This window comes from Macrobrachium nipponense, chromosome 18 (assembly GCF_015104395.2).
Source record: "Macrobrachium nipponense isolate FS-2020 chromosome 18, ASM1510439v2, whole genome shotgun sequence".
Taxonomy (NCBI): domain Eukaryota; kingdom Metazoa; phylum Arthropoda; class Malacostraca; order Decapoda; family Palaemonidae; genus Macrobrachium; species Macrobrachium nipponense.
The window spans coordinates 73962561-73977560 of NC_087211.1; the positions used below are offsets into that span (position 1 = coordinate 73962561).

At 36.9% G+C, this 15000-nt stretch overlaps 1 protein-coding gene and 1 long non-coding RNA gene across 3 annotated transcripts in view; both read right to left on the reverse strand.

Moving 5' to 3' along the window:
* Nucleotides 1-201: 201 nt before the first annotated feature.
* Nucleotides 202-3776, reverse strand: LOC135196838 (uncharacterized). 2 transcript variants are annotated; one of them, XR_010310483.1, is made up of 4 exons: nt 3515-3776; nt 2147-2264; nt 876-1017; nt 202-312 (listed from the first exon to the last, which is right to left on the reverse strand). It is a non-coding gene; the product is annotated as an uncharacterized LOC135196838 (long non-coding RNA). The 2 variants fall into 2 exon arrangements; XR_010310484.1 differs by having other exon boundaries at nt 203-312; nt 882-1017.
* Nucleotides 3777-8901: 5125 nt separating this feature from the next.
* The window catches only part of LOC135196839 (uncharacterized), an 8083-nt gene continuing 1984 nt past the window's right edge, over nt 8902-15000 (reverse strand). Inside the window, exons 5-7 of the mRNA XM_064223629.1 lie at nt 14455-14591; nt 13597-13702; nt 8902-9778 (exon numbers count right to left, since the gene is read on the reverse strand). Coding sequence (XP_064079699.1) covers nt 9123-9778; nt 13597-13702; nt 14455-14591 — 899 coding nt within the window. The 3' untranslated portion in view covers nt 8902-9122. The remainder of the gene's footprint in view (nt 9779-13596; nt 13703-14454; nt 14592-15000) is intronic.

Genomic DNA, 15000 nt, shown 5'->3' on the forward strand with positions numbered 1-15000 from the left:
TAAAAGAGTAAATAAGTAAGTTACTGAATTAATTACAAAGTAAATGAATAAATAAGTCAGCTACTGAATTAATTAACAAGTAAATGAATAATAAGTAAATAAATAAGTTACTGAATTAATTAAAAAGTAAATTAATAAATAAGTTGCTTAGTAAATTACTAAGTAATAAGCGAATGAACAAATAAATGAAACCCGTACTAACCAGTAAGTTCTTAACGCAGCAGAGGCAGACGAAGTCGGGGTTGCATCTTCCCCGCATCACCTCGTCAGGATGGCATTCATCACGACACATGCCCGGGCACACCTGGTACCCTTTTGGTGGAAAGGAATACGTGCTGTTAATTCAATTTGATAATCTGGTGTATACTGCTGTATATATATATATATATATATATATATATATATATATATATATATATATATATATATATGATATATATATATGTATACATATACACAAACACACACACATATACATACATATATATATATATATATATATATATATATATATATAATATATATATATATATATATATATAGAGAGAGAGAGAGAGAGAGAGAGAGAGAGAGAGAGAGAGCGGAGAGAGAGAGAGACGAGGAGAGAGATGGAGAGGAGAGGGAGAGAGAAATAAAAGTTAGGTAATCACTAAACCGTGAAAAAGATTTGAAAGATGGAGAAATGTAACCAAAACAAAGGCAAGTAAAATTGCAAATTTATAACAAATAAAAAAAGTAAAAAAAAAATAATAATCACGATCCTGAATAATCAGACTAATGGAAGAAAACTGAGCTAAAATTACAGACCAGTAACTGAATAAACAAGGTAACGAATAATCATATAAATGCTAAATACAATAAAATAAAAAACGAACAGATGCCTGGAATCCTTTCCCGCGAATGTTCCTCGTCCGAACTGCTCTCCTCCGTCTCGGAGGTTTCGAAGCTGCGGCCCTTCGTTAGGCCTTTCGTTAGGCGTCGGTCCTCCGGCGAATCCGGGCAGGTGTGGTTCCTCCTCTGCAGGGTAGTTGGGAAAGTCAGGCAGCTTTCAGAATGAGCAAGAATAGGTTTAGGAACGAAGTTAATCCTGAATGAAGCTCAAATATCCAGGGTGGATCCAGGGATAATCCTGAATGAAGCTAGAATAGCGTGAATAGGTCTAGGGTCAAGGGACGAAAGGTAATCCTGAGTGAAGTGAGAATATCAAGAATTCATGTTTGTTACAAATTTCATTTATATATATATATATATATATATATATATATAAAATATTATTAAAAATATATATATATAATTATATATTCACGTTTGTTAACACCAATTTTTTTATTCTATAAATTGTATATATAAAATATATATTTATATCTATATATAGATATATAATATATATATATATATATATATATATATATTCACGTTTGTTACACAATTTTTATTCTATATTGTATATAAACATATATATATATTTTATATATATATATATATATATTATATATATATATATATATATATATAAGCGAATACCACGGGAAAATGATAGTCAGAAATCCAATCGCTTTCGTCTTTATTCAGACATCGTCAAGGAGCTACTAAAGTACAATTGGAGAGGAAGGCCTCAGGTACAAACAAGATCAGGAATGCCAGATGGTTAATTATCAAAAGGGTAAAATTAAAAGGGATAATCCAGGATTATCGGATATCACACGGTCACAAACTTAAACAGATTCTGACCCTAACCGAAATTACAAAGTATCTTTACAGTCCAAAACATGTAAAAACTGAATATAGGAATTTTAGGATAGGCTATTTATAATTTATTTATTAAAATGAAAATGTGAAAAATAAATAATGTGGAAGTTAAACAGTACAGAAATATGATGATTTTTAATCAAATATAACATATTTATTTTAATTTTCGTTGGTGAAACAAGTCTCTACTTGACTGTAGATTTTAGCACGTTTTACCTTATGTTAAAAGTTAGGCATATAATCTCTACAACTTCTGAGTGAGGGGGAAAATCTTGCACGCATCCCGAGTAAGCTGGAAGTCGTATCACGCCTTGTTACCATTCTCTTTCAGGCTCAATAAGGTGATGGATGATACGAGAAGGTAAGTTTAAACATGAATATATATATAGCAACTTACATGATTCCTGAACGGTGACATAGCAGCAGTTGTGGAAATAAAAGCAACTACAATTAAGGCCAGAAACAGCCGTTTTCCTTCCATGATGAACAGGAAATTCCTAGAAGCGTTCTAGACCCTGAAATAAAAGATATATCTCAAGTTAGTTTTCCTTAAATCAGGCTGCAAAGTGCTTTCCGCTCGAGCTTCAACATAGACCTCAGCCCTCGGTGGTAAGGGTTGCCAAATGCTTCTAGAGAAATATTTGTACTGGTTCATGAGTTGCAGTAACTGTTCTGGGATAATTCATTTGATTTTTACAGTAAATGACTAAGAGGTTATATCATAATGTGATGTCTGTGCAAGTACACGCTTTAATAATTCAGTACTACTTACTTAGCATGAAGAAAAATCACAAAATAATGTAGGATTTAGGAAAAATTCCAGTAGTGCTCACCTTTCACACTGTTCTAAAAGCTACATACACTTACTCCTTTCATCTTGATATCATCTATAATCTTACCTATTCTTCATAACCTTAGGCTACGGCAAAATTACAAAAGGAACACCATGAAATAACACTGTTGTAAAATAAATCATAATTCACTATTTCTCATGGAGTTACCCATTTTTCTGAAAATTTTATGCGAGTTAGTGCATATCTTGTTAAAAACTGGGTTACTGATAGCATAATGGAGTCTTGCAGGGGTATGAAACTGAATTCATATCATAACTACAGATCAATTTCTAGATCTTCTAATGGTAATTCTGTGTAGATTAAACCCTTTCTCAACAGTGTTATTATCATACTGAGCTCTGAAATTTATTATTTGAAGCTTGTCAACAATTTGTATCTGCTCGTTTCACATCACTAATCACTGAGTGCTGTAATTTATCATTTGTTTCTTTAGGGTTACTTGTCAAAATTATCATAAGACTTAGTGCTTGGAACGACCGGAAGAGTTAGTTTTGGAACTCTCAGAGAAGTTAAAGTTGTGAAGTTAATTGTGTGGCAGTTCTTCCATCGTAATAAGATAGGAGATTGCAAGCTATCTAGACATTATATGGCGTCCAAGGTGACAAGTGAAATGCTGAAACCGTTTACCGGTGAGGGAGTGTAGTAGCATGACTGAAGAAAGTTAAATTGGTGGCCAATTTGCAGAAAAGTTTGGATGCATCAATTTTCTGTCTTTATAGTTACAGGGCGACGCCTTGGCATTTTATTCAGAGTTAACTGATGCAGAGCAGTTACTGATAGTGCGTTCATGGATTTTCCTAAATTATCAGAGATTACAGATAATACGATGAAAAGTTGTTTTTTGTAAGATTTATGACTTGGAATTGATAAGAAGAGTTTAGTGTTTTGAGAAAATATGACTTGGGACTTACCAAGAGTTGTGCTTAGAACTTTAAGAGAAATCGGCACAGGAAAGAGTTGGTTCTTATAATAAGATCTTGGACTTGGAGCATTTATAAGTCAGTCATCGAGACTGACCAACAGAGCTATTACTTGGAACTTTCAGAGGAAGAGTTGGTTCTTGTAAAAGCTAGTGCTTGGAACTGATCTGAAGAGTTATTACTAGGAATTGACCGGAAGAGTTGATACTTGGACTAAGCCTCAACCTAATAAGGAGAACCCTTATGCCAGAAGATCAACTCCTTTTCTGATGCTAGTTAGGTGGAGGCAGAAGCTTAAATAACAGAAAAGAACGGAGATCAGTGACCGCCGCGAAGGCTTAGACCGATGAATATTTCAATATGGAGATGTCCATTTGCGAGTGTGTTCATGATTGGCTCTCTTACTCTAACGAGTACTTGCTCGTGTTTCCTGTAACATATTGACATGTGACAACATGGAAGGTATGTTTTTGCATATCTATTGATAGCAACTCGATTTTGACCTTCAAACCCATGTTTGACGAATGTCGTCTCTTCAATGAGATGTTAATTTATAATTTTTTTTTCTAGCATAGCGTTCTCTAAGTTCATTGACCAGGTCGGTATAAGAGACTGAAGTATGTGCCCATTCAAGTTTGGTTTTGGCGATTTTCGTCATGAAAAAAATAATCATCGCCGGGTTTGCCATTGTTATAATAATCATTATTATCACCATCTTTCTAATAAGCTGAGTGGTGAATGTGCTTCGCTTTGCCTTAGAGATACTCGTCGCCAGAATGGTCGTCATATCTGTGATGCATACCATCAAAATGATCACCACCATTCTTCCCCTCAGCAATCTCTCTTTCATCTGTCCTACTTTCTCAGTCAAAATCCTATGAAATATCTTCCCTGGTATACTGAGTCATAGCTTCTTTTCCACTTCTTTGCCACTGCAATCCCTAGGCTAAGGGGTTGGTTGCCCCAATGATTCTTCTCCAACCATTTCTGTCGATAGGATTTCCCTCCGTTGAACCTTCTCCAAATCCTCCCTCACTTCACCACACCACCTAATCCTTTGCTTCCTTCTAGACCTTCTACCCTTCACTCCGTCCTCGTCCCTCATTCTTACCTCATGTTCATACCATCTCAATCTCAACTTTGTCCTCATATCCCAGTAGGGAATAACGCCATCAGTGCACCTCGCATGTTGACTGTAGGCATCACTTAAGGTTCTTCAAAGCGTCTCCCTCAGCCCCAAGCTGCAGCCCTTTCCATTCCTTTTACTATCCCTCCTTTCATGTTCTCTTTTTTTCCATCTTTCTTTCCACCCTGTCCTGATGATTGTTTCATGGGGCAACTGTGAGGTTTTCCTCCTGTTGCACTTGTGTAACCTTCTTACTCTTAATTTCCTGTTTAACATTGAATGACCTCATAGGTCCCAGCACTTGGCCTTTGGCCTCATTTTATATTCCATTCCATTCAATTCTCATATCAAGTCAGTCATCTTTACTAACCCAGCATTTCTCCTGAGCAGTATACCTAACCCCGTCACACTTATAGCCACCTCTATCAACTTGACCATATACAAACTCACCAATTCCGTTGGAGCCTTTCCATCATCCAGCTATACCCTTCAAACCCTTGTCAGCCACTGACATACAATTAGCCCTATACAGATTTTTCTTGTTTATAAACTCCCAGGAAGGTGATAATGATAGTGATAATAATCACGAAGTTACAAATTTATCACAGATCCCTTTCAAACTGAAAAAAGGAAATGATCCATATAAAGAAAAAATATATTTAAAAAAATAAGTCCTAAAAGAGCTAAGAAAAAGAGAATAAGTCTGAGAAAAGTGAGAAATAAAGATAAGTAAAAATAATCACCTCAAACGATGCCATCAGATAAGAAAATATCGGAAGGAAATGAAGTGCTGGTTGACTGAGTCAGATCCAAAGAGACTGACCCTGATTTCCCCAGTTCATACATGGGTGAGGAATTAGAAGTATGTAAGAGAAAGATATAAACAGACATTCTTTAAGGTAATGTGAATGAATAGCAGGGATTTCCTTAATTCTTCCTTGTCCTATAACATGATATCTTTGAGGTTTCAGTCAATGTACTACTTCAAATTAGCTATGAGTCAAGTAAAGATTCAACTATATATGTAGGTTATATATGTATATACTTCTATATATGTACATATATATATAATATTACATATATATATATATATATATATAATATATATATATATATATCTATATATATATATATATATATATATATATATTATATAGATATATATATGTATACTATATATATATATATATTATGCATATATGTGTGTGTGTATTTGTGTGTGTATGTATGACTCACAACTATATATATAATATATACACATATATATATATATATATATCTATATATATATATGTATGTATACATAAATATACATAAATATATATATATATGTATATATATATATATGTGTGTGTGTGTGTGTTTGTGTGTGTATGACTCACAACTAATATAATTATGGTAAGTTTCGATGTGACATCTCTTTTTAACAATGTACCTGTTAACCAAACCATTCCTGTTATCGTTGATGAACTTTTTCCTAATAATGATACTGATTTGGATGGATTTGAACAATCTGATTTTTAAACAATCGTTAGACCTAGCAATGCTGGACACCGTCTTTCCTCTTCATGGAAATGCTCACAGCCAAATCGATGGCATGGCCATGGGCTCTCCACTTGGCCCTATATTCGTAGGTATCTTCATGCGCTCGCTGGAAGAGCAGACGCTCGACACCCTGCAACCCAGTTAACTTCTGTTATCTTCCAAAAGGTACGTTGAGGATACCTTCGCTCTTTTTAGAACAAGTTTTGACTCCGAAAGGTATCCTCCCAACATCAAATTTACTGCAGAGCGCGAACTCGGGAACCGGCTTCCTTCCTTGGACATTCTTGCCACACGCCACCAAGAAGGACTTCACACATCAGTGCATAAGAAGAAAAAGTCTTCACCGGATTGGCACCAGTCCCAGTAGTCATTGTTGTCATGATTTTAAGCGGAATTCCATAATGACCTTGCTTCGTCGAGCTTATTCCTTGACCTCCACCGGAAAGGCATTACGCTAGGATATCACATACCTCCAACAGTATTTTATCAGTAACTGCTATCCATCAAATTGGCTCTATAGATCTATAGTGTGTACCTGATGTTCTAAAGACACCTTTCTCCGCCAGTTTCCCATTCAATCGTTGCAACTCATTATTCAAAGACCTCAGCAAACTCATATCTAGACTCGGTTTTTTTCCATCTGTCCACCTGCCTGTGGTGTTTACGTATGGTAACACTGCGTCCCGGGCTTTAGATAGTTACATTCAGCTTACATTCAACAATATCCTATTTCGAATATTAACGGTGTAATTCGCATACAGTAAATTATTAAGACACTTTTCAGTTGCAAATGTACACCCAGATATCCTTTTATTTACCTAAAACTTACGCATAGTGTAGTTATCTAAAGCCCGGGACGCAGTGTTACCATACGCAAACACCACAGGCGGGTGGACAGACGGAAAAAAACAGAGTATAGTCATGTTCCAGCTATAAAAGTGAACGTTACCCCCAACAAACCCTTTAGCCATAGGTCGCCTGTTCAGTTTTAAAGACCGTGTGCGTCCACTGGTGGCCTCTGGTGTGTTTTATAAGGTTACCCGTTCCCGATGTCATCGAGGACTCTATCGGATCCAGACTACGGTTACTCAAGATCCGGATTGACAGCCATATATTGTGGTCAGTGACAGAACGGGCAACAAACTACTCTCGTCTCCTGAGTTCTCGAACATCAGAGAGCACACCACGAAATGCAAACACGAAATCCAGAATTAGGACGTTGAGATGTTTGGCGGGGCATCTGACCAGCAACTTTTGGCCATGACCGAGTAGCAAATTCCTGAGATGCGTGCTAGTATTGCTTTGTTTGTTTGTGTGGTGTTTTTACGTTGCATGGAACCTGTGGTTATTCAGCAACGGGACCAACGGCTTTACGTGACTTCCGAACCACGTCGAGAGTGAACTTCTATCACCAAAAATACACATCTCTCACCCCTCAGTGGAATGCCCGAGAATCGAACTCGCGGCCACCGAGGTGGCACGCCAGCACCATACCAACCACGCCACTGAGGCGTTGTGCTAGTATTGCACCAGCTCCGTTAGCTTAGGACAGCATATGTGCAGTTATTCGGGTGTGGGAGACATATGAAATTATTTTCAAGATAATTCTATCGTTAGTTTTCGAGATATGGCGTCCCACTTTTTTTAGGGAAAGGTCTCAATACTCGTTTACATTTCGGGAAAATGCAACCGAGTCATTTACTCATTAAGCTTCTTCTGTTCCCTTCAAACAAGCAGTCTGCCTCTATTCCCCTCTACCTCTCTTGAGCCATCCATACACTCCGACCTCAGACGGGGCACTGTAGACATTACTTTAAGGTTCTTTGCAACGTGCCTTCGGTCCCTGGCTGCAGCCCCCTTTCATTCCTTTTACTCTACCTCCATTCATATTCTCTTTCTTCCATCTTACTTTCCACATAACAATTGATTCATAGTGCAACTGCTTTGAGGTTTTACACCTTTCAAACCTTTTACCGCCAATTTCCATTTCAGCGCTGAATGACCTCATGGGTCCCAGTGTTTGGCATTTGACCTCAATTCTACATTCAATTCAACTCATTTTCCCGTCGACCGACCTGATGCAGCCTTGTCAGTCTTCTAATATATCTCTGATGGTTGGTCCTCTTGAAGAGTTTACTGTTTGTCTTTTGACATGCTTTCCATCTTATCTTAAAGTATATATTAATATGTATATAATGTATGCGTGCGTTTGATTTTAATAACTAGAAAACCCTCTTAACTCCTCGATTTCGTTCACACTTTTAGGATTCACCTGTTACTACTAAGCCGAAGATCCAAATGAAAAGTGAAAAGAAATTCTGACGTCATATATACGTATGTATGTATGTATATATATATATATATATAGAATAATATATATATATATATATATATATATATATATATATATATATATATTATGCATGAATATATTTATATTTACATAGTTATCTATTTCTGGATTTATATGTATATTCCATTTATTAGATTATCTAGATATATAAATATTCATGTATACATACCCGTAAATATATATATATATATATATATATATATATATATATATATATATATAATATATATATATATATATATGTTTATATATGTTTATATATTTGGAACGTGCTTTAGTAGAATTGCGCCTATTTAAACAAACGTAAACTCTGCAGGCGATTTATATTACTGGCATGAAGTGAGACGCGACAGATGAATGCATCACCTTTATTGAAATCAAAATTAGTAGGACTCATAAAGGAATTACATTTCCTTTAGCGAATAATTACATCTTCTACTGAAATTACATCTCTTAGAAATTATAACTACTTGGGCGGGTTCCCTCCCCCCGCCCTGATCATTTCATCATCATCAACATCATCGTCATCATCATTATGCGAGTGCCCTCCCACCCATAATCGTTTCATCATCATCTTAGGCGAGTCCCCTATCATCCCTAATCATTTCATCATTATCATCATCGTCATCATCGTCTTCTTGGACGGATCTTCTCACGCTAAACATCTCAACGTTGCTATTCGGCCTCTCCAGTTCTCTCGCATCGGCAACGTTGGCATTTAGCCTTTCCATTTCTCTCGCGTCGGCAACGTTGGCATTCAGCCTTTCCATTTCTCTCGCTTCGGCAACGTTGGCATTCAGCCTTTCCATTTCTCTCGCTTCGGCAACGTTGGCATTCAGCCTTTCTATTTCTCTCGCGTCGGCAACGTTGGCATTCAGCCTTTCCATTTCTCTCGCTTCGGCAACGTTGGCATTCAGACTTTCCACTTCTCTCGCATCGGCAACGTTAGCATTCAGCCTTTCCACTTCTCTCGCTTCGGCAACGTTGGCATTCAGACTTTCCACTTCTCTCTCTTCGGCAACGTTGGCATTCAACCTTTCCACTTCTCTCGCATCGGTGACGTTGGCATTCAGCCTTTCCACTTCTCTCGCGTCGGCAACGTTGCTCTGCTGCCTATCCACTTCTCTCGCGTCGGCAACGTTGGCATTCATCCTTTCCACTTCTCTCGCGTCGGCAACGTTGGCATTCAGCCTCTCCAGTTCTCTCGTTACGTCGAAGGGTATCGCGGTTTCTATTAAGAGATGTATTAATAGTATTCTGGGTAGCTATATCTACATGCATATATATAGCTATATATATGAATAATCATCACATCGAACCGTGATTCATTTATATATCATTGAGCTACAAATTTCCTTTAATATCTAAATTCACTCTACTTCGGAATTGATATATTTTCATATATGTACCGAAGGGGAATTTTTTTAGTTGATAACAATTTCGCCCCCACATGGGATCGAACCACTGTCCAAGTGGACGGGGACGAAATCAGGACCCAGTGACGCTATCAAGTCAGCTAACAGAGACGCTATAAGTTTCATATCGATTCTGACCTTACAAATCACCCTCGAACTCGGTGTATTCGTTAATTAGAATCGATATGAAACCCCGTCTACCATGTTAGCCATTGAGCGTTTGAAACACGTAGCCTTATTATGAATAATCATCACATCGAATACCGTGATTCCATTTATATATCATTGAGCTACAAATTTCCTTTAATATCTAAATTCACTCTACTTCGGAATTGATATATTTTCATATATGTACCGAAGGGGAATTTTTTTAGTTGATAACAATTTCGCCCCCACATGGGATCGAAACCACTGTCCAAGTGGACGGGGACGAAATCAGGACCCAGTGACGCTATCAAAGTCAGAAAAACTAACAGAGACGCCTATAAGTTCATATCGATTCTGACCTTACAAATCACCCTCGAACTCGGTGTATTCGTAATTATAATCGTATGAAACCCCACCCGTCTACCATGTTAGCCAATTTGAGCGTTTGAAACACGTAGCCTTATTATGAATAATCATACATCGAACCGTGATTCATTTATATATCATTGAGCTACAATTTCCTTTAATATCTAAATTCACTCTACTTTGGAATTGATATATTTTCATATATGTACCGAAGGGGAATTTTTTTAGTTGATAACAATTTCGCCCCCACATGGGATCGAACCACTGTCCCAAGTGGACGGGGACGAAATCAGGACCCAGTGACGCTATCAAGTCAGCTAACAGAGACGCTATAAGTTCATATCGATTTCTGACCTTACAAATCAACCCTCGAACTCGGTGATATTCGTAATTGAGAATCGATATGAAACCCCGTCTACCATGTTAGCCAATTTGAGCGTTTGAAACACGTAGCCTTATTATGAATAATCATCACATCGAACCGTGATTCATTTATATCATTGAGCTACAAATTTTCCTTTAATATCTAAATTCACTCTACTTCGGAATTGATATATTTCATATATGTACCGAGGGAATTTTTTTAGTTGATAACAATTTCGCCCCCACATGGGATCGCCAAAACCGCTGTCCAAGTGGACGGGACGAAATCAGGACCCAGTGACGCTATCAAGTCAGCTAACAGAGACGCAATAAGTTCATATCGATTCTGACCTTACAAATCACCCTCGAACTCGGTGTATTCGTAATTAGATAGCGTCACTAGTCCTGATTTCGTCCCCGTCCACTTGGACAGTGGTTCGATCCCATGTGGGGGCGAAATTGTTATCACTAAAAAAAATTCCCCTTCGGTACATATATGAAAATATATCAATTCCGAAGTAGAGGTGAATTTAGATATTAAAGGAAAATTTGTAGCTCAATGATATATAAATGAATCACGGTTCGATGTGATGAGTTCTTCATAATAAGGCTACGTGTTTCCAAACGCTCAAATTGGCTAACATGGTAGAACGGGGTTTCATATCGATTCTAATTACGAATATTACACCGAGTTCGAGGGTGATTTGTAAGGTCAGAATCGATATGAACTTATAGCGTCTCTGTTAGCTGACTTGATAGCGTCACTGGGTCCTGATTTCGTCCCCGTCCACTTGGACAGTGGTTCGATCCATGTGGGGGCGAAATTGTTATCAACTAAAAAAACATTCCCCTTCGGTACATATATGAAAATATATCAATTCCGAAGTAGAGTGCAATTTAGATATTAAAGAAAATTGTAGCTCAATGATATATAAATGAATCACGGTTCGATGTGATGATTATTCATAATAAGGCTACGTGTTTCAAACGCTCAAATTGGCTAACATGGTAGACGGGGTTTCATAACGATTCTAATTACGAATACACCGAGTTCGAGGGTGATTTGTAAGGTCAGAATCGATATGAACTTATAGCGTCTCTGTTAGCTGACTTGGATAGCGTCACTGGGTCCTGATTTCGTCCCCGTCCACTTGACAGTGGTTCGATCCCATGTGGGGGCGAAATTGTTATCAACTAAAAAAAAATTCCCCTTCGGTACATATATGAAAATGAAAATATCAATTCCGAAGTAGAGTGATTTAGATATTAAAGGAAATTTGTAGCTCAATGAATATATAAATGAATCACGGTCGATGTGATGATTATTCATAATAAGGCTACGTGTTTCAAACGCTCAAATTGGCTAACATGGTAGACGGGGTTTCTTATATCGATTCTAATTACGAATACACCGAGTTCGAGGGTGATTTGTAAGGTCAGAATCGATATGAAACTTATAGCGTCTGTTAGCTGACTTGATAGCGTCACTGGGTGCCTGATTTCGTCCCGTCCACTTGGACAGTGGTTCGATTTCCCATGTGGGGGCGAAATTGTTATCAACTAAAAAAAATTCCCCTTCGGTACATATATGAAAATATATCAATTCCGAAGTAGAGTGAATTAGATATTAAAGGAAATTTGTAGCTCAATGATATATAAATGAATCACGGTTCGATGTGATGATATTCATAATAAGGCTACGTGTTTCAACGCTCAAATTGGCTAACATGGTAGACGGGGTTTCATATCGATTCTAATACGAATACACCGAGTTCGAGGGTGATTTGTAAGGTCAGAATCGATATGAACTTATAGCGTCTCTGGTTAGCTGACTTGATATCGTCACTGGGTCCTGATTTCGTCCGCCCGTCCACTTGGACAGTGGTTCGATCCCATGTGGGGGCGAAATTGTTATCAACTAAAAAAAATTCCCCTTCGGTACATATATGAAAAATAATATCAATTCCGAAGTAGAGTGAATTTAGATATTTAAAGGAAATTTGTAGCTCAATGATATATAAATATGAATCACGGTTCGATGTGATGATTATTCATAATAACGGCTACGTGTTTCAAACGCTCAAATTGGCTAACATGGTAGACGGGGTTTCATATCGATTCTAATTACGAATACACCGAGTTCGAGGGTGATTTGTAAGGTCAGAATCGATATGAACTTATAGCGTCTCTGTTAGCTGACTTGATAGCGTCACTGGGTCCTGATTTCGTCCCCGTCCACTTGGACAGTGGTTCGATCCCATGTGGGGGCGAAATTGTTATCAACTAAAAAAATTCCCCTTCGGTACATATAGGAAAAATATATCAATTCCGAAGTAGAGTGAATTTAGATATTAAAGGAAATTTGTAGCTCAATGATATATAGCTATATATATATACATTCAATAGTATGTAGATATACCTATATATATTTCTGTATACATAATATATATGTATGTATATTACACTAGTGGTCTAGATCTTAATGTTATTGTTATTACGACTTATATATTTGCGATCTAAAATATCTATCGTCATATGAAAATAAATTCTATAAAATTTTTAAACAGAAAAAATCTATTTCCTCCATAATCATATTAAAAAAAGTCTTTCTCTAAAGTGTAAATAACATTCATCATTGCCAAAGAACAATACAACGTATATGTCAAATGAAGAGGAAAGAGTGGAATGTAGCAATTCCTGAATCTTGCTAACAGATTGTCAGGGGTCACAACGAGACATGCAAGCAAGCGAGACTTACTGGGAACACAGCAGACGCAAGACCCACTGCCGCAGGTGCCCATTGTCAGCTCCTTCTTCGCCTTACACTTCCTCCGGCACTTAGGGAATACGAACACGACGGGTTCCTGGTACCAGTTATTGGGAAAAAAATAAAAAGAACAATCGATGGATCTGTTAAGGAGCATTTCTTATTTGAAGGCCGATGGGATGGGCATCCTATTAGCCTCCTCAAGTCTGAGGAACTTTGAGAATATCTCAGAAATTGTCGAACAGTGTTTTGTCTTCTTTTGAGTTTTCTTGGTTAGTTATTGGTTTTAAACTGAAGTTGCTTTTGTAGCTTTTGATAATCAAGCTTCTCTCTCTCTCTCTCTCTCTCTCTCTATATATATATATATATATATATATATATATATATATATCAATACGTATATACATACATATGTATAGAATATATATATGATATATATACAATATGACCTTTTTATTCGTAAGCTACAAATACCACTTAAATATCACATTCTCTACACCTTCAGAACAGCCTACGCCTACTGTGAACTATATCTCATACGGTACGATTCTATATGTATATATATATATATATATATATATATATATATATATATATATATATATATATATATATATAGATATGTATATATATATATATATATATATATATATATATTATATATATATATATATATATATATATATGTGTGTGTGTGGTGTGTGTGGGTATTTATTTTATCATGCGCAGCCCGTACGACTTTCAACCCTATACCTCTTCAAGTAATCATAAGCTAATTTTAAAACTCCAGTTGATTCAGAATGACTAAATTTCTACCCGACTCAGTACTCCAAGAGGAGAGTCACTTACCCCTATACTGTGTGAGACCTCAGCCGAATCACAGTGGTTCTTTTGGCATTTGAGAGGCTTCCCCCCAGGGGCCAAGCCAGGAAAACCCCCAAAGGGAAGTTCATGGGACTCACCGGAGTCCTCACCTCCAGACCGATCTCCATGTAATGAAAGAGAGACAAGATACAGAAGGAGAAATACCTATTTCATATCCCAATGGCCCCTTAGCATCTCCAGTGTCTAAATATCTAAATCATCCTTTTTATTAAAATCCAAAGGAAAATGAACGGAAAAAGTTCACTGTCCCGCGTGGGATTCGAACCCATGTAAATTGAAGATACAACCTTAGCCAACGAGATATTTTTTAAGAATTTAATTCAGTTCTTACTTACATGTATCAGGAAAATTCTGATACGATTTGACTTCAGCCAAGACAACCTGAAACAGACGAAGATTATAATGTAAATGCTCGATACATATGTTAAGATTCGATTGTTACTTTAAACAATATCTGCATCAAAGTAAAAACAGAAAACCCTGAAGCTGAAAACCACCAGAGTCTAAACT